The sequence below is a fragment of the Numida meleagris genome, chromosome 2 (genome assembly GCF_002078875.1).
Source record: "Numida meleagris isolate 19003 breed g44 Domestic line chromosome 2, NumMel1.0, whole genome shotgun sequence".
NCBI lineage: Eukaryota > Metazoa > Chordata > Aves > Galliformes > Numididae > Numida > Numida meleagris.
In genome coordinates this window covers 86,368,041-86,388,918 of record NC_034410.1, presented here as the reverse complement: position 1 = coordinate 86,388,918, position 20,878 = coordinate 86,368,041, and the positions used below count along the sequence as shown (strand labels likewise).

Sequence of the window (20,878 nt, the reverse complement as noted above, 5' to 3'; positions counted from 1 at the left end):
ATCAGTTTACTGCATCTTAAGCCTGAATTAGATTTTTTTTTCTTATTTAGACAGGATATGAAAACAAGCACACATTTCTATTTTCACCGTAGAAATAATTTGCTTATCAGTGTCACTTTCTGTGGCTATTCCATTGCTGTTGTAGTGTTGGTTTTTTTTGCTGTTGTCATTGTGTTTGTTGGTTGCTTTTTTTTTTGAATAAGCACATAAAGGTACGCCTCAGATAAGCAGACAGACAACTATCATGTTATTGTGTCATTCCAATACAAAGGAATCCATTTTTTACCAAAGAACAGACAACTAACCTTTAAGTCAGACTAGAATATGTTGTATCATCTGTGTCAGAGACAATACACATTAGGACAGATTAGGCCAAGTGCCAAAAAATAATCTGAGCACAAATCAGAACTCTTCAGAAAATCCCAATGGTAGAGCTAAGTCTAGTTGCATGTTCAAGCCATATCCTCACCACAGAGTGTGAATATTTCCCACCAACACCACTGCTAATCAATGCACTGTCTTCACAGTCCTTGTACTGACTACCAGCTCTCAGAAATCTAGGTAAGAACAGAAAAATAACTTTGAAAGACCAAAACATTGCTGTTTATACACCAAACTATTTTTAGAATTTTCTATGCCTATAAGAATCTGCCAAGTTGGTCACCCTGAAGATGTAAAAGGAGAACCTCCAGATGTCAGTCACACACTGAAAGACAGAAATAAAGTGATACTCAGACAGCTCAATTATACCTGGCCGCCCACCCCTACAGTTAAAAATCTCAAGGGAATAGTTTCCCTTATGACATGAAAAAGCTGTTCTACGGCTGAATTCACAAATCTGTAGATGCAGCTTTTTTGCCTTCCCACATCCGTATCTAACAGCATGAGGACTTGGGCTCTGCAAAACACAAGTTCAGCCCTGGTTCTGTTAGAGGTGGAAATGCATCCCAGTGAGTGTGTAAGATTTTTTTTTTTAACGTGGAAATGCTTCATCATGAGTGTTCAAGGGATTTCCACTTACAAGGTATTGACAACACTGTAATTGGAAGTGCATGTTAAATTACAGGAGCTAAAAGAAATCAGTCAATGAATGCATTCAGTTCTCAGCCACCACGCTATGAAGTGCTCTGCTGAAGAAGTTTTCTCAAAGGCTCCTGCTGAAATAGCTTCACTTCACACAAAGAATTCAGATAGTTCTTGCAAGATTCCTTCTTTTGCCTCATAGTTACCATTCACATGCTGGAGTAGTGAAAGGCCTAATTAGCTGAAATTAAAACAGTAGGAAAACAAAAGACTGAGAACTCTCCCCCAGACACCCTACTGTGCAGTAGGGCAGTGCTCTCTCATGGAAAGCAGAAAAGGTGGATTCAAAGCCCCTGAGCCACAGGAAGGAGTGCAGCCTGGCTCCCCGCTACTCATGGAAGAAGTGATAGTGCTCTTCAAGCCTTCTGCAACACTACGTCTTGGATGATGCAATCTCTTTATTTTTCAACAAAACACGAATAGTTTTTAATTCTAGTTTTTTTCTCTTCCTAGTTAACTATGACAAAAAAAGTCAATTATCCATCCAAAGAGCCAAGCACCTGTGTTTTCTACTTAAAAGAAAGTTAATGAAAAGGTTGTATAAGGTCTCTTATGGCAGATCTGGGCTCAAAGCATTAATAAATGGAATCAGCTGTCTTGCAGTCATACTGGCCCTGAAAGTTGATTAAATCCAAGGACCTGTGCAGCTTGTCAGTAATCAGTACTTACAACTCTCAACCCCATGCTCTGCTCTCAGATCCAGGAAGAAAAATCAGAAATCTTAAAGTTCCACAATTTGTTAAACTCTCACAAGCCATCACGACACGTCTTTTTCCAGGGACTGATTAAAAAAAAATATTATCACGGATTTCTTGGATATTTCAATTCGAATTGTAGAAACCAGTGCAACAGAACTGAAGTTCTGTGATTCAGATCTATTGAACATTTACTTATGTGGGGAAAAAACATTCTGCAGTTACTCCTAGAATTAAAAACTAAGCCAATACAATGAACAAACAAACGTCCCCCTACATCCCTCTAGTCCCACTGAAACAGAAACACTGCATATGAGCAAATACCAGTAAGTTTTAACTGCTGCCCACCTACTCTTATATCCACAGTTTCCAGTTATTTAAGCTGAAATATTACTGCACAACTTCATATTTTCACATGAGAAACTAAGACATACATATTTTTCAGGACTGCGTATCTATAATTACATTTCCCATAAGGTCTTATAAACAAATAAATAAAACCACCAGTTTTATTAAATGCAATTTACAAAACAGAAATTTTCTTAATGAGTATATACAGTTGATACATTTGCATTACATTATTAAACATGGAAGCTATCTTCGAGTAACTTTATAGCATATGGGACCGTGTTTGGTATATGTTGAAGCACTTCAAAAATTACACATAAGTGCTTATGAACCAAATGCACAATTAAAATTACATTAGAATTTCTCCCTTGAACAGTTTTCTAGAGCTTCAAAAGAAGACATACAATACCCTCTTCCCACTATAAAATGCAGTGCAACCATTATTAGCACAATAATGTCTGATTTTAATAACTTAATGGTAGCAGTATAGTTCATGTTTAAAGGATATAGATAAGCAAATATTTTTGATGCACTGCTTCACAACTTATCAAGCAATTTTGCTACTGTAAAGGGAGCACAGATGCACAACTGCATACAAGTGTGCCTGCATCTGAGGGCACTGCTCCGCACACCTCAGGAGTGGAAGACAAAAGCTGAAGTCAGTGCCCTCCTTAAGAACAGGCTGGCAGTCCCAGGTCACATCGATATGCAGTTCCTTCCTCTTTACCCGTGCTCCCAGTGCCTGCAAGCTCCCTGCTGTGCTCAGCGCCCATCTCTTGGCCCAAATGTTTCCAGGCCACCACACGTGCTGTGTTCCAGCAGAGAAAGGCTGGCCAGGAGGGAACTCAGCTACACACCTGCACCCATTTACCTGCGTGTCGTGGAAGGAAACCTGGAGCTCGTAGTTCCTCAGCATCCAGGAATGCCTGCGCAAGTGCTGCAGGGCCAAGCGCACGGCAGGCAGGACGCCCGCTGTCAGGTTCCTGCCATCAATCAGGCAGCTGCTGGGAAAGAGCCCCAGCAGGGAGAGGCGAGTGCGATTCAGCTCTTCGGAGCCCCTGGCTGCCAGTAACACAAGCAGCATCAGAACGTCCAGTTTCTGGTTCCAGAGAACCATCGTGCTGCGTTTTTCCCTTTTTCTTCCTTTTCCCTCGCAGTCCCTTCCTTCCCTTCTGCATCCCAGAGGAGCAGGCCTCAGGCCCTCTGGTCGGCTGACATTCTGCAGCTTTCCTCTGCTTCGCTCAGCTGTGGCCCTCTAAGAAAGGAGCTAATTGTTATTAAAGGATAAAGACCTCTCTACGGCTGGCTTTTCCAATTTGGACAGTAATCCAGCTCACAGCAGCGCTGTGAATCAATACTTCACAAGAATAATCTCTAGGCAAATTGCTCTGCCAAATCTAATTTTAAACATGTGTCATTTTAAACATTTCTGTAGCAGAAATACTCATCCATAGGTGACAAATCAATAAACAAACTGGTATGATCCCTCTGAGAATGGGTATTTGATGGGCTGATCGGTGTGGCTGTACACTGAACCGCTTTCAGCATTCTGTACACAGCTGGCTGGGAAGATTGCTTCGGTTTGTGTCATCTTGCACAAATCATATTTTCAATCAGCTTCGTATAGCCTGAACAGAGTACACGGTGCTGTGTATTGTTGATGTTTTACGTACCTCTAGTGCAAAAGCTGCGTTAGCTCAAAGCTATATATCCCGTGCGGATTCTGCTTTCTTCAGAAACCCCTTTCTTCTATTAAAATCAGTGCAGGTTTTGAGCATGCACAGAATTCAGTCTGTCTCTCCAGTGTACAGTCGCCTAACTTTGGACAGGCATTTCACACATTGCCTTAACTACCTCAGTACTTTCATCATATTATTTGCAGCTTTCCAGGTAATTCCATTCCTTGGAATGGAGAGTGTGCTGTGCACACAGAAATACAAAGAAAATAGTGTTGCCATAGAAAATCTTTGCTGAAGGAAAACCTAATCTCACCAATGGAGAAGGGAACAGATCGCGGACCACTGCACTGCAGAAGAACCTGCACCTCTGCCCTCCAGCACTCTCAGCTCAACCGCCTCTCCCCATCCCACCTGAGCACTGAGAGCCCGCACACTTACTGGGATGCTGGCATAGGCAAGGGGTGGGAATGCAAGCGCCAAGCCCATGGATGGGGAGGGGAGGAACATCTAGCCTAGGAGGTGCTTGTTTATCCAAGGAGAAAAAAGCTCTAACTTTCTGGGAGGTCTCATTATGCACACAGCTGAATAGCAAATTGTTTTGCCATCATGTGGAAATGCAAGATTTCAAAAGAAATGCCCTGTGCCAAGCTGGGATGGAAACCCAAAACCTCAAAAGGTTTTCATGACTCAATAATCTGAAAGAAAAACAAATGGAGGGGCTCACAGGAAGAAGTTTGATTTGATACAAGTCAAATTTGAAATAATATGTTTGGAGGCTGGCAATTTACTTTCTGAATAGTTGACATTTCAAAATAAAGTATTAGTTTGATGCACAAAGTAAGGTTTTTTTAAATTTAAAATTTTCAAAACACAGTGTTCCAAAACATTTTCAGGTCAATAAATTCTATTGAAGCTGACATACAACTAAAAAGCTTCAAGAGAAAAACTCCCAATGAAGCCTAATTATAATCATTCTAATTTATAATTATAATCTATAAACTATGTGACATAAGGGCATGGAAATAAACAGATAAGTAAAAGTAAAGAGAGCAAAATAATACTGATTAGAGAAGCAATGAACGTCTGCCTTGGGCTCAGGAACTAGCCCCAAGCAGAAGATACGCTCAATTTATTGCTAACTGTCCACAGCGATTCTTCTGCCAGCTCACTCGTGCAACTGGGCGGGGAAGAAAAGAGCCCAACCAATTATTTTTACTGCTCTCCATTTCAGGCACAAACACAAGGTGAAATAGGAATAGCCACTGTACATCCCTTACTTGTTTTCATCAACACTGCCTGTAGCTACAAGACCATTCTGAGCCCTTCATGTGGGAAAGGCAATCCTGCTTTTCTTCCTGTACAAGGCAATGTCCAAACCAAATGCAGCAAGGTCAGAAATGATCAGGAGAATCCCCCAAACTGAGAACTTTAGGACATTATCTGGGCACAACACTAAGAAGTGCACTCTATTAGCATAGCTCTACGTAGCAACAATTTAACACAATACTTAATAGGCATGTTCTATTCCTTATTCTTATGATTCCATAATGTGATTATTGAAAATATATCTTTTAAACATTTTTTTAAACTCAAGATGAATTTCTTCCCTAAGCAGAGGGCCAATGTAGGCCAAGATCTTGTTTAAATCCCATTTAATACCTCTCTTAGAGGCTTAAATAGGATTTTGTTGGTGAACAGTCGTTGGACCAGCCTTCCTTATGAATGTTATTTCAATATTGACTACACTAGGAGAAAGGAGGGGAAGGAAGCAGGAAGCACTCACACTGCCCAACCTTAGCAGCTAAAGAGCTCTGACCTGCTCTCCTCCTATGTCTAAAGCTTTTCACTAACTCAGCAGGGAACACAGGGCTGCATGAGTCATAGCTTTGGCTCATCTTTAGGCAACAAAAAGTATAGTTTGAATATCCTCATAGGTGCTCAAAATGTGAATATCATGTCTCACCTTGTTCAACACCTCTTGCCCCAGCCAATGGGTTTAAATTCATGAGTGAAATGGTGTACTGGAGGCTATGAAATCAATTTCAGCACTATGTGGATGGACATAAATTTCAAGGGCATGCATTTTAAGAAGCATCACCTCACTCTATAGATATGTAAGTGGCTTCAATCTAGACTAGTGTTTTTTTTCTCCTTGTGCTACTTCTGGGTCTCCTCAGCAATGCTGCATTTAACCCATATCTGGCAAAGGAACCAACAAGATAATGGACTACTGCAGCCTTGTGTTATTTGCTTCCTTAAAATTTGCTTCCTGAGAATCTTTCTAACAATGTGATTGTTTCTTCTACATTATTGGCATTTCTAATTAATCCTATAATGCATGACAAAACATGTCTGTATGTTTCCTTTTGATGAAAAAACTAACCATATTTACATATATATTGTTGATTGTACAGGAAGAATTTTAAGTCTTAGAATAACATTTCCTGAGGTTTAAAACCTAAAAAATACCTTTTATGCTCTTGTCACACATTCAGGAAAATTCACTTGAGAAACTCTGAGAACTTGCTACCAAATGTAACAATTGTGAAATGCTGAGCCACTGCATCAATTAACTGTACCTCACATGCAGGTGTTAAATCTGAAGCTGAATTTCCACAATTATTTGAAACAGTAATAATTTTGAAATTTGATTTCAGTTTCAGAAAATGAGGCCATTTCATTTTAAATCCTGCCTTCTCCACTGTTTTGGAGGTAGGAAGGAAGGTAGATCCTTGTTCTTCAGCACAGTAAGGATCACCGAAGTTTTTGCAAGAGCTAGCTTAAAGCCTTAGGACACAACTGGTCACCAGATGACTAGATGACTCATTGTTGGCATCTCCATTGCAACATCTACAAAGACAAGCTGAGTAATTTTCAGAGAGGGAAACTGTAGGAGGAAACCTTGTAGGAGCACAGTCCCCAAGAACTTAAGAGGGAAAAAAAAACCTAGCATAAATGTCTTGCCTATAGCCAATGTATTTCAAAGGCAAAAGGAGAAATCTGTTAGTGTTGTCTTCTTTATTGCATTATCCTCTGTCTTTCTAGCATTTTTCTGAACCATAAATCACTTTAAGAGTTATTAGTTCATGTAAAAGGTTGACTATAGTCTGTGTTAATTGTGTTAAAGGGTGGCTATATATTCAAGCTGTATGTCACCTCATTCCTCCCACGCAGAACATCGTCTCTCTTGAGAAACACCCATTAACATTTATAAGATACTCTAATCCCAGCCTCTAATGTTAGTTTTTTCAAAGTAGGTTATCATTCACCCCTCTTGTCCCGGGTGTCTCTGATCTTGCTGCTTAATCACTCAATGTAATTAGAGTATAGAGCACTTGCATATTCTAGGAAACCTCAGTAATACAATGGAATCCATTATGATTTATTTGGATGGCAATTCCTGTTCTTATTTCAAGACCAAACTTCCATCTGTGCCAAGAGTAGCTCCAATATTGAGAACTATTATCTGCCCTAGCACATCTCAGCTTTTCAGGTAGCCAGCTGTTCAGCTAAAACTATTCACCTCCCACAGCATTACCTGAACAACCAGGTTATCTACTCACACCGCCCGACTGGGCCTGACCAGATTTGCTTGTAGCTAGCCAGATTCACCTGAAGAAGGCAAATGAAAATTGTTTGTGCTGCAAATCATAGTGTTTTGCTCCTCTCAACGTAGCCTGAAAATCTCAGCTGAGCTCCTTTCCCCCTTTGCCAGCAATGCACCACACAGATCAGATTCATTTCCTTCACGGTGAACAGCGGACTTGAAAAAAAGAGATAATATTACTAGTATATACTGCATCAGTGAGATTATTCCTGCAGTGATCCATCAAGTTCTAGTGGTAGCACTTTGAGGATGAAGATGACAAACTAAAAGATCCAGAAGAAAGCCACAGGAGTGAACAACATAGTGAAAAAACGAAGCAGCTCAGTCTGTCTAGTTCAATGCCTTATTTAGGCGCCTTAATCTGTCACTTGCTCCATAAGAATCTAGAATGAAAAAATGATTTGTAGTAATACCAAACTTTTGAACTCACTGGACAGGGAAAATATGTTTTCTACCCTTCAGTTAACTTTAAATAAAATAACCCTTATTGGAGAAATCACCAGTGGAGCTTACAGTACAGGCCTGATAGGTGTCTAGGGCTTGTAGCTACTACAGCAAGAGAACAACAGGTACTGATGCATTGCTGTTGTGTTGCTGTGACCAGACCAAGGGCTTCTGCTGGCACTGGAGCAACTCCTCCCTGTGCCAGCAGGGTCAGAACCAGGCCAGTCATACAAATCTACGAACATTTTATTCCACCTTGCCATTTGAAAGTTTAAAGCAAGTAACTATGAATGTCTTTGTTCAAGTGGCAATTCTAGCAATCTTTCTCATAGAAACACATGGCATTTTCTTAGGTGAGTTGGCTTGCTCAAGTGCCGAACATCCCTCTGATGTTGACGGGCACTGCAAATCACTCAGCGCTTTTGGAAAGCAAAGCTTCAGTTCAGTTCAGGAACGTAAGCTGAACCTTTAAATAGAAAAAAAACAGTTTGTAGCTGATACCATTAGCATTCTTTAGAGCAAGAGATGATGAGAGGCAGGAAGCCTGACTTAAGTTTGAAGATCTGAAACGTAAAACATCTCTATATTGCTTTCTCTGTGTAGTAGTAGCTAATAATATATAATTTATTCCACTATATCACATAAAGTCTTCCTGCCACTAGCACATACCTCCAGACTAAATTCTCACCACCAACAAAGAATCCAATCCTGCTTGCAATTTTTATAAATGGAGAAAGTGGAAGAGAAAAAAGAGGAAAGGGGCTCTCACTCTCTCAATCTGTCTCCTATAAATTACTGAAACTCAGAGCTCTTGGAATTTGCATAGGTGAGGGGAAGGCAAAACTCAAGGCGCTTTACAGAACTTCTGAGTGAAAGGCAGCGTTTAACATTTTTATACTGTTCACGTATTCTGAAATATTTCTATATGATGATGTTAAGTAACACAGGAATGAATTTCTGAAAATAACAATGCTTGAAAAATATTACATGATTGAAAAATAATATGTACCGTATTACAGTGTTAATCTGTCAAAAGCTGTCACTTCATATAGAATAAAAATTGTAAAGAAAGGTATGTGCTCTCTGCTAGAAAAACATTAAATTCCCTGTGAGAGTAGGAGGAGTAAATAGTGGAAAGGAAGTTAATTAATAATCCAAAAGGGGCCTCTTTCTACTTTTCCCAGGAGGAATTGGATGTCAAATGGTTACTTAGACACCTGTTGTGTGTATCTATCTTCACGTTATTCTGGAGAGCAGGAAAGAAACTGAGGCCTGCCTTGGGCAAGAAGTATCAAAATCACAATGCACAGCTACTGGAAGGAGACAGAAGATTAAACAAATATCTTCTTTTAAAGATAAGTGGTAGTGATTCTTTAATCAAAAGAAAAAAATATATATTCTCAAAATAACTGAGATAACATGATGAGCTCCTCCAATGGATGTTGCAGCAAAATGAAAGCAAGGAAGAGCTGTTACAGCATCAACAGAGTGTAAACTGGAAATAACAATACACCTTCAAAGGGTTTCCATTCAAATCACAGAGAAAAGTTTTCCAGAGGATTTCAGGATTTGGGGGATCCTGAAGGCAAGATTGGAGGCCATGCTCAAGCACTTACTCTAGTTCAGAATGGATCAGGCAAGAAGCCGCAAGTGAAAAATATGGCCTATACTGTAGATGCTGGTTAATCCTAACGGTCCTCTGATCTTAGAACACATTAATTATTTAAGAGAAGTACCATGGCCTTAGCAGGAAACATAAGTTTTCTAATCCTATTCCTCAAACTCATGCTGTTCGCTTTCAGGCAATTAGTCCATTATCTGGGCCTTCATCTCTCAGGAGCCTCAGTAAGACAATTTGAACAGCCCTGCCAAATTAGCCCTTGTGTTCTAAGATCTTGGAGACTATTATTTTCAGAGAGGAGGTAGATATTTACCTTTAATCTCTCAGCTTTAATTTTCACATTTGGAAATACTTATTTGGAAAATACTATGGATGAAACTGTCGGTACTAAAGTCTTACGATAATGAAAAGCTAATGACATGGAAATTGGACATCAATCACTGACTTGGCAATGAAATTACATGGTTATTCCAACACAAGAAAAAATATCTGAAAGAACAGTGTTTGGCGGTCAGTGTTTGCTGTTTCCACTCAGCAGGCAGCACAAACCAGCCCTAAATCCAGCAGCTGTTACCCACAGCAAAATCCTCCGCAAAGAGAAGCGGCCGTGGCTGGCAAAGAAGGCTCTGTCGTCCCTTGAGCATAAGCAGCACGGCAAGGGGAAACACCATATGACTGAAGATACATTTCAGCTACTCTCAGGGGCACTTTGTTTAAGTCAGAAAGATGCTGTGGCTGAACCAGTTTGCTTCAGGACTCAGCAACTGGTATATGAATGTCAGAGCTAGGGGACAAGGAAAGAACTGAAAATATTATTTCTAGCTCAGCTAGACCCGCAAATCAGACAACAGTGTGACTGGCTCCTAAAAGGCTTCAGGCTCTATTACTGTTTTAGTTTCAGGATTCCTAGCACAAAAATAAATTTAAAAAAAAAAAAAAAAAAAAGCAATGTATCTGTGCCCTCTCAGTTTGGAATCTCACAGTTTGAAACAGAGCTCCAGCAAGGGGCTGCCATGTACCCACGCTCATCTCCACAGGACTGAGTCACACCAGTGCTGACTGACCTCAGTGTGCTTCTCTGCTTGCCACAGCTGCTCCAAAAGTTAGCTGAGCCACAATGGATTGCGGCGGCTTTACTTTCTTAACGTCCACCGCTCCATTACCTGAGCCAGAACTCTATATTCCAATGTTCAAACCTTGCTAAGAAAACGCATCTGTTTTCCAGTGGTGGCAATGGCCTCCATTTGAGTTTCATGAAGGAACTGTTTGGTTCCCACTTCCCACAGCTTCCTCAAATGCACTGCTATTCCACCATATGCCAAGAAATTTACCATAAAACAATGAAATTTCAAGTGGAGAACAAAGCTTGAGACACAAATGCATCATTACTTCATTACGTAATTCATGTGAGACGCTCACCTGTAGCCGTGAGATGCGGTGCTATTTGCTGTCATCTCAAATAGCTGCACGTATTCAATTAAAACAATACATGTATTGTACAGAAAACTTTTTTATGTGAATGCCATCATTAAATGTCTGTCTTCTATCTCCTTCCTCTCCCTTTTCCTATCACAAAATATTTTCTTCACAGTTATCACTAGAATATTACACTCCATCTTTTCCACAAACCTGAGTAATTTACGGCTGTTGGTAACCGTTTCAGAGGACAGGGCCTTCCCCCTCTTTCTGCAAATGTAAATGGAAACTCCTTCCTGGATTTACTCAAAAAATTACTTTTCTGCGCTGACAGAGTGTGTTTGGCATTTGAATCAAAAGATTCCATAACAGTATGTTTTGCAGTATGCATGGGATAAGTTATACATGAAATTGCAAGACATATGCCAGAAAATGATACATTGGCTTTAATCCCTCTGCAGAGATATTTAGAGGATATACATACTGCAGGTCTGAGATCCACACCCAGAGGAGTGGGTGCTGTGAATACATGATTTCTCTCCTCTCCCCACCTACATCTTAGCATCAGTGGAAAAACCAGCATGGAATTAACATAAATGCTTAACTTTTAGATGACTCCCTCCAAGTTTACAAAACTCAAATGCAAAAAGAGGTTATATGCCTAAAGTGGAGCCATATTGCATGAAAGTCAAAGGGAACATCGATGGCTCTAACAAATACATCCATTCCAGGCAGAATGCTGCCAGCAGAGTAGCCTGTGATCCTCACCCGCACAACGTGACAACACAAGTATATCATCGGTCTAAACTATTTGCATATACCAGGAAGCATTAAGCACTCAGTGATAAAGGTAATAATTTACCTACCAACTTTAACATATGCCAGACACAAGCTCATGATAATACAAGAGTCTGTCGGTTCAGTCTGACTTTTAGCCCTAATTTCCTTTGTATTCATCTGGCTGCTTCCCTTACAATAGATGACCAGGATACCTCACCTGTCCTGTTTCGGGTTCTGCCTTAAAAATGAAAATAAAGCTCCTGGAAATTTAGCAATCAGAACGCTCACAAATGATGTGAGGGAGCCAGACTGTGTTTATGTTGTTATCTCAAAGCAGCACAGACCTTCTGCCGATACACCTGTGTGCAGGCCCAAGTCCCAGGGGGAAGCTGGAGCACCACTGCGCAACTTGGGTCTGGGGCCCCATTCATGCCCTCCCAACAGGGATGCTGAGGAACTGCTTGCCCTGGCTGCAGACAGAAGGGTAGGCAAAGGAGCTGGAGGTTGGAGGGTAGGCCCACCCACATGTGCTGGAGGTTTCCAACAGAGTTCAAGCTTCATCTCAGGGTGCATCACCCACACATAGAGTGTGTCAGGCTCACCCCAAATCCTGATTTACCACACTTCCCCACACAAACCCAGCTGCTGTCAGAGTGACTCCAGCCTGTGCCTCCTGAGGCAACCAGCCTAACCAGCACACCGTGTGCATTCCTCTCAGGGGGATGCTCTTGCTCGATTCTGTCAGGGAAGAGGTGCTCAGGTGGCAACCAGAAGCTGACGGTCCTCTGAGGACCAGCCACTGAATTCTGTGTTCCATGCTCCTCATGGATTCCTTATTTTGCACCACTGCCACAAACTGCCTCTCCTGCTCCTAGACTGTGTTGCCTGTCCTTAATAAGTGTGACTCTTACTCCAGCATGCAGGAACAAGACATGAGTCAACTTTGATGACAGCAGTCCCAACTGGGCTTTCTGCAAAAGACATCTTTACTTGGAGGCTGAAGGTCTCCTTCAACATAGAATAGCTGGTAGGAGTGACCCAGGTTGGTGCACAGCCTATAAAGCTTTCTTAAACCTTGAAGGAGAAAGGTCTTGCTGAAAAACACAGAGATTTTCATAGCAAAAGAGGAAAACAAAGAGAAGGCCTTTTTATAACATATCTATATTGTAACTTGTCAGATAAATTAGGCAAGGCACTTTCTACTTAATTATAGAGTAGAAGACAAATATGTATTAAACATCAAGAAGTTTGCATTTTCTTAAAAGGTTTTGTGGAGTTCTGTGTCTGTCATAGCCCACCCTTCTATGCTCTTTAAAGGTATTAGAGTATGTTGTTATATAAAGATGAGATTACATCAGGATTACTACAATTTATTTGTAGTTACTAGAGGAAATTAAATAATCTCACCACCATAGTATGAATTTTCTTCTCTCTCTGTGATAATACATCCCACTTAGTTCTGGAAGGTTTTTTTCAGATTGTCTAGTCTCCCTTTGATCTCCAAAAACAAGTGACAGAATCCTAACCTGCAGACATGACTTTCCTGGCTATAAATGTTTAGATTCAAAATAAATTCTGCCTCTCTGTGCAACACTCACAGCACTGATCCTACAAGAAATCAGAAAATATATTCCACATTCAAGGGAAGATGTCCAGATGCAGAAGGGCAGATATCCAACTTCCATTAAGGCCCTTGTCTTCTCCCACTGTGCCTCTTCCTCTAGTTTCAGCGAGGTCAGTTTTTGCATGATGCAAATTAAATACTATTGAAATTCATAACATTCTCTATTAGAATGCTTAGCTCCCTATTTTAGGATGATTCCGCTTTTTTTCCCTCCAACAGATGTGCGCCAGGATGCTTACGTAGATACCATCTTTCCTGATTTAAATGACGTTGAGAACTGCATCTAGCATGTAGAGAGCCTAGCTCACTATTCTACAAGAAATTTCTTTGCATTTTCAGCAAACTAGAGTTACAGTCCCAGGGACTGGAAAAAGAAGAAATATTGTATCACAGTATTGATCCAAAGCCATAAACTATCAAGCGCCCTTAACTTCCAGGACCTGGTCCAAGGGCCGCTGGAATCAGTGAATTACTGCCATTAATTTCAATAGGCTTGGCTAAGACTCCTTACAGATAATCACTCTTGTTTCTAAAATAACCTAATTACAACACTTTGTCTAAGAGTCTCATCTCGGCTTTGCTCCTGCTCTCTCTGAGATGGGCAGGACTACCTGAATTCACTATAACTTATATCAGAGTTCTGCAGACATCTGCACCTAAGCTGTGCTTTATTCACCAAACCCAGACAGGAATGTCCAAGCAAATAAAGACGTGCCCACGGGCCAGCAAAGCAGGGTTCACTGAACTGCATCAGGGTCACGCTCCAGACACATTTAACCATCAACAGTACTCGAGTCAGAAGCCTCCATGTTTGCGTGTACTTGCTGTAACCTGTGGTCTTATTTTGCACTGAAGATATTATTCACAGAATCATAGCTGCTTGAGATAACGGATTAAGGGCTGTAGTGAACTCTGAGATTCCTTCAGCTTAACTGCGTTGATAAGCACTAGGGATGTCACGCCGGTGCTCAAGCGTTAGCGACAGAGGGCAGCCCAAATTGGGAAGCCCACTGCAATTCCGATGGTGGTCAGTAAGTACGGGCATTCCCCTGCTCCACTTCACAGAAACATCAAGCAAACACTATGCAGTTCAACTTTGCTGGCAAGCTACCTCAATAATAAAAAGAGATCCGACCTGTTTTGTCTTCACAATACCTTCACAACTATTCTTTGGCGAGCTTTTCATTAAAGCGTTACGTAAAATGGCAACAGAAACCTTGGTTCGTAGCAGCGGGTGATTTTGGAACTCCACGAGGGAGTTTCTGAATCACTGCCGTGCACTTCCTAAATCACTGCTGTGCATTTCCCAGGCTCTACAGCTATACAACAAACATTCCTCGGTCTGCTCAAAAACTCCAGGTCCCACATTCTCTCTCCAAGAGCAGCCAATGTCAAAGCACCCGCGAGGTCCTGGAGGGGAGCAGGTTTGTGGTTACATAAGGACAAGGATCCAGGCCCTCCGAGCACATCCATCTAACAGCAGTCTGGGAACAGGCTGAGCACCGAGCGGGCAGCAGGAGGGAGCAGCCCTTGTGCTTACTGTAAGGGCGTAAGGCAATGTCTGAGCACAACAAAAAAGTTTGTGCTGCCATTACATATTTAAAGGCTGTTCCAGCCATTAGGCTGCTCCGCTGCGGTGCAGTCCATCTAGCGCTCCTTACCAACACTCGTTTATTTACTTGTCAATATTAAGCATGCAATAATGACCCGACTGCTCTCCAAATACATACATTTGCCTGATTTAGCATTCCATAACCATCCATTTATTAATTGCTTAAAAGCATTCAGAGCCACGCGGCACGCGGGCAGCATGAGCCCGATCCTTCACGCCCCTGGAGTGCCAAGCAGTACAGATGCAATTTTTAAGGAACCGCTGCTCATTCCAGAGCCAATCGGGTAATTTTATTTTTGCTGTTCTGTACACGTTAACACTAACTACCTTGCTCAGAACCCAAAATCTGTAGGAACAACTGCAAAATATTTTGATTGCAATCAGGTGCAGCCCCCCATTGATTGGGATGTGTACGCAGAAGGAAGGTTCCTGCTTCTCCACTTCCTGTGCACTAGTTTATTTTGCATCAATCCCATCCGAGGGGTGGATTTAAATGGAATAATGTAATGAACACGGGACTGGGAGAACTGGGATCCTGTTTCTCCCCGAGACCACACTTTATGAAACAGGTAATGCCATTCCGAAAATCCCCATAATTCTTTTCATTCTGATTGCAGAGGTTCATTTTTTAAGGAGACAAACGGCAGTTCGGGGCTGCTCCTGGCGCAGCATCCCGGCCTTGTGCACCCAATAGCACCCAAACGACACCCTCAGCGCTACCGCCCCGAGGCATCCGAAGCAACGCCGTGACAAACGCGTGTCGGTGAAGGGCAGCCGCCCCACACGGAGAGATTTCGGGGCCGATGCTGTGGACGGAGAGCCAGCACAGCCCGGGATCGCCGCTCCCCAGCCGGAGAGGGGCTCCCGCAGCGCAGCGGAGGCTCTCAGCATCCATCCCCGCGCCGCACCGGGGGCTGTCGCGGAACGGAGCGCGGCGCGATCCACGCGGGGCGGCTGCCACCTTGAGGGCGGGCTCCGCATCGAGCCGGCATCTCCCTCCGTTTAGCGAAGTTGCGACCCAAACGGAGCGCGTCGAAGAGCTGGGAACCAACTTCCCCACTCCTCCGCCTCCCGCCCGCAGCCCCTCCGCACCCCGACCCGCATCGGGCCGCGCCGGGGCCGGGCGGCCCTCGGGCATCCCGCAGGCAGCGGCACCGCAGATTTAACTCTTTCCGCGGAGCTCCTCCGGCTCGCTGCGGGCCGCCCCCCGGAGCCTGCGTCCTGCGCGAGGAAGGGGAGGCATCCGGATGGAGACGGAACGGCCGGCGCGCATCTGTTGCTGGAGGCGGCGAGCGGCCGCCGCGCGTCCGGGCCCCGCGGGCAGAGCCCCTCCGGAGCGGCTCCGCGTCCTCCGCCGCCTCTCCCCGCGCGTCTCCCGGCGGCGCCGCAGCCCCCGCGTCCGCGCTGCCCTTGCGCCCCGGCCCCGCAGCGCCCCGGGACTGGGCGGCGGCGCGTCCCCGGCGGCCCCTACCTCCGTGTCGTAGAGGCGCAGGTCCAGGAAATAGGGGTTGAGCAGGGACTCGTTGCGGATCTGATCCATGGCCAGCTGCACGGCGGGCAGCACCCCCCGGCCGATCCTGCTCTTCTGGTCCTCCTCGGACTGGCTGAGCGGCATCAAGCCCATGATGGAGATCGGCGTGGTGGCGTTGGGGGGCAGCCCGGCCGCCCCCCGGGAGCTGCCCCGCGACCAGCCCCAGCCCGGCGGCACCCAGCCCAGGCACAGGAGCAGCAGCAGCATGGCAGGGCTGGAGGTGGCGGCGGCCGGGCTCCGCGGAGAGGGATGCATGCTGCTGGATGGGGGGAGGAGGAGGAGGAGGAGAGCTGGGGAGGGGGGGCGGACGGAGCGGCGGGAGGGAGCCGAGCCCCGCTCAGCCCGGGCGCATCCCCCGGCGGCGGGAGGGAAAGCAACGCCTCCCGCTTCCAAGGGAGCCTCGGGGTCTCCTCTCTCTCCCCCTCTCCTCCCCCCTCCTCCTTCCCCTCCTCTCCCCTGGCAATAATCCTTCTGGCAATGGCGCCTACTCCTTCCCAGGTCTGCCAGCTGCAGCCACCAGAAGCGATAAATAAATAAATAACCCCCCTGCCGCGCTCCCTGCACCCTCCTCTTCTTCCTCCTCCTCTCCTCCCCTCCTCTCCCGGCGGCGGAGCAGGGAGCGGGACCTGCCTCTGCCTCCCCGCTGCGCTCCGCTCGGGGAGGAACGGCACCTCCCGGGCGGGAGGGGGAGGGAGGGGGGACGAAAAGAAGCCCTCACAGAACACCTCCCTCCTCCTCCTCCTCCAAAAGGAAAAATTAAAAAAAAAATAAAAAATATATAGGATGCTCCGGTAGAATAAAAAAAAAAAAAAGGGGGGGGGGGTGGGGGAGCGGGAGGGAAGCGGTGCGGGCCGGGGGCTCAGCGCCCTAATGCCGCATTCCCGGAGCCGGGGCACCCTCGCGGGGAGGGCAGTGCCGCCCCCGCCGCCCTTCGACTGCGATGCCGGGCAGGGCCGGGGCCGGGGGCCGGTGCAGGCACGCGGCGAGCGCGCACCCCCCGCCCCCGCTCCCGCGCAGCACGCAGACACGCGCCCACGCCGGCTCGGCACCTCCGCCACCGCACACGCACAAGAGCGCGCGCACACACACACACACACACACACACAGCCTGGGCCATGGCAACTCCGCAGCGCGCGCACAGGAGCGGGGCGTTCTGCAAAAGGAGGTTATTTCTGGGTTATCGTTTGTTCTCCCCGCAGGATTCCCGCAGCCCGGCAGCGCGTTGTGACCGCGCTGTGCCCTGCTCCCAGCACGGCCCCGCTGCGCAGCGAGGAGCCCCGTGGAGCCGGGCGCGTCCCGGTGTGCGTCCCGCTGGGGGAAGATGCGGCCCTGCCAAACCCGGCCCGGGGCACCTCGCTTTTTGCAGATGTGCACGCACAGCAAACCCGGGATGAGGGGCGGCTGAGGGAACTGGGATTGTTCAGTCAGGAGGAGGCTCAGGGGAGACCTTACCGCTCTCTACAAGACCTGAAAGGAGGTTGTGGCCAGGTGGGAGTCGGCCTCTTCTCCCTTGTAACAGCGATAGGACGAGAGGGAATGGCCTCAAGTTGCACCAGAGGAGGTTCAGGTTGGATATTAGGGAGAATTTCTTCTCAGAAAGAGCAGTGAGGCAGTGGCACAGGCTGCCCAGGGAGGTGGTGGAGTCACCATCCCTGGAGGTGTTCAGGAACCGTGTGGATGTGGCACTGAGGGACGTGGTCAGTGGGCATGGGTTGGTGGTTGGACTACGTGATCTTAGTGGTCTTTTCCAACCTTTTTGATTCTATGAAGGCCAGCCTAATATATCCCATATACAACGGTGCCATCTGTGCCATAAATTGGGAAGAATATTTATAGATTAATAAATTCTAAGATCATAATGATATGACCTTGGACCAAAAGCCCTTAACCTGTCACCCCATAACTCTTGTTTCTTTGCAGCCCTTCCTGTGGAGTGACATCCAGCGGTGCTGACCTGAAGACATCAGTAAAGAAGGGGCCATCACCTCTCTTGCAAAATTAATTCAGTCATTAACGAGTTTGCTAAGATGTGAATCAGATTCAGTAAAAATTTGTCTCGTTGCAGGTTGCCAGCCTTTGGTGAGGCTGCCCAGAGAAGCTGTGGGTGCCCCATCCCTGGAGGTGCTCAAGGCCAGGTTGGATGGGGCCCTGGGCAGCCTGAGCTGGTGGGGGGCAGCCCTGCCCACGGCAGGGGGGTGGAACTGGATGATCTTTGAGGTTCTTCCCAGCCTAAGGCATTCTGTGATTCTGTGATTCTCCTCATGCCTGCATCAAATTAAGGACTCCTGGCACTGCTGATTTTCCCCTCACACAAGTACGCTAATGTGCGCACATTGCAATAGCAAACCCCTGGAGGCAAAGCAGCCAGGCTGTCCCGGGAGGCTGCCTCCCTGTAGAACGATCCACATTATGTCTTCAATGCTTTCTGCCAGAACACACGAGCCACTTTTTTTGCTCCTGTATGCCTGATCTTGTCTTGCTATAAATCACAGTGTGCATTCTCCATTCACACAAGTGGCCTGCCCTGCAGTTTGTCACCTGCAAACTTAAAGTATGTTATCTTCTTCCAGAAAATTTATTACTGTTACACCAAGAACGGATCTTCCTAGGATCCCAACAGGAGCAGAGGGCACACTGATTTTGCATAACATTATTTTTTATCACCATTTGATTCCTAAGTGAGTGTCACCATTCTCAGCTAGATCTGCAATAGATACCAAGCCTGTCTATCAAAAGCTGCTTCATGTAAAATCACTCCTCGCTGCTTGCATCCTGCATCATTCAGTGTTCTCTCCAGGACCTGGCTACCAGGGCTCCTTGGATCACTTTGGTTATCACTCCACTACATTTGCACTAAGCTCACATGTGCACTCACACTGTCCCTGGAATGCCATCAGCTTCCTGCATATTATTTCAAAATCAATCCCTTAGTTGCAGGGAACTCAGCTCTTTGGTGAGAAAGCTTGAGCCCAAGTTACGGACCGTATAATTCTGTGCATCATTCTGCACCCAGTGGGAGCTCTGGGTAGCAGTTCACCTGTACTCACGTTTCTGTTTTGTAAATGGTGGCCATCAAGCACTGGCACAGGTTGCCCAGAGAGGTGGTGGATGCCCCATCCCTGGAGACACTCAAGGTCAGGCTGGAGGGGCTCTGAGCAACCTGATGTAGCTGTAGGTGTCCCTGTTCACTGCAGGGGAGTTGGACCAGATGGCTTCTAAGGGTCCCTTCCAACTCAAACAATTCTATGATTCTATGGGAAGTAAGTCCCAGCTCTTGTGCCCAGATTGTACAGGTCTGGAGCATTGCTGGCTGATTTAAGCTAACCAAAGCTGAACTTCAGATCTGGTCTATTAAATAAGGTTGCAATTTTTATTTTAATGCCTTTGTCGTGGTCTTCTCTGTCAGGAAAGCAGAGATGCTCTTGCTTTATGGTGTGAAGATGAAGTCATAAAGGCTTGGGAAGCATTGAGACACGGAAACATTCAAGTTCCATGTTAAGAAAAGCTATGAAAATAACCTTTATTTTTCAGGCTGGGGACTTAATGTGGGGAAATAAATAAAGCTATATATTGAACAATGAGGATTAAGCTAAATAAGCCTCTAAATCCTTCCTCTGTACTCAGCAAGGCATGGAAAAGAGTTTCAACATCTTTTGTAAAAAGGAAAAAAATAAAAAAAGAAACCTAATGCAAGAAATAGTTTGTGATCAAGTAATTATAGACAACACTGTAATGTAGGTGCACCGAGGCTGTACAGCTTTAATAAAGAACATCTTTTCTGACACTTTTAAAGACTTAACATTTGAGATCCTATCAAAGCTTTTCATACAGTACACATATAAGTTTTCAATGAGATGTATACATAGTTATCTCCTCAAGTCCCCTTCTTTCCTGCCAGCAGCACTCAGAAATTTCTCCTTTGCACCTAACAGACGCAGGTAGTGCCTCTTTTCAAATGAGAGGCCTAACAGAGAATTGCACTAGACCTATTTTTAAAAGTTATGTCAGACACAGCCTCCTGCCCAGCCATCTCCTCTTCGTTTTTTTTCCTTTCCCTAGAAATCCCCAGAATGTCTCGCTACCATAAAATCAGTACAGTGCATCCCCTAGGACAACATCCTCTAACACTGCACGCATCCTTCACCTGCTATGCAAAAATGCTTTCTATTCTTATTTGGTGGTCAACAGCAGGCACTCTCTGTGCCTGTTCATTCCTTGTTGGCTAAAACATCAGTTCACAAGAGTGGTAAGCCCTGCTCTCTTTGTTTGAAAATCAAATGCCACTTTCTCCTTGGCACGTTATCCAGTCACGTCAGCATTTCAGTCACGCGAGCCCTTCAGCTGTATTTCAGTAAACAGTTCTGTCCAATATCTTCCTGTTAAATAATACTTTCCAGTTCCTCCCAGGTATTATCAAGTCTTCTCACACTGTGTGCAG

The 20,878-nt window shown here is 45.2% G+C and overlaps 1 protein-coding gene across 1 annotated transcript in view; it reads right to left on the bottom strand.

Annotated features, from left to right (window-relative positions):
• GABBR2 (gamma-aminobutyric acid type B receptor subunit 2) overlaps window positions 1–17,099 on the bottom strand; it is a 465,848-nt gene extending 448,749 nt beyond the window's left edge. The window contains exon 1 of the mRNA XM_021388070.1: window positions 16,381–17,099. Within this exon, the coding sequence (XP_021243745.1) occupies window positions 16,381–16,695 (315 nt within the window). The 5' untranslated portion in view covers window positions 16,696–17,099. The remainder of the gene's footprint in view (window positions 1–16,380) is intronic.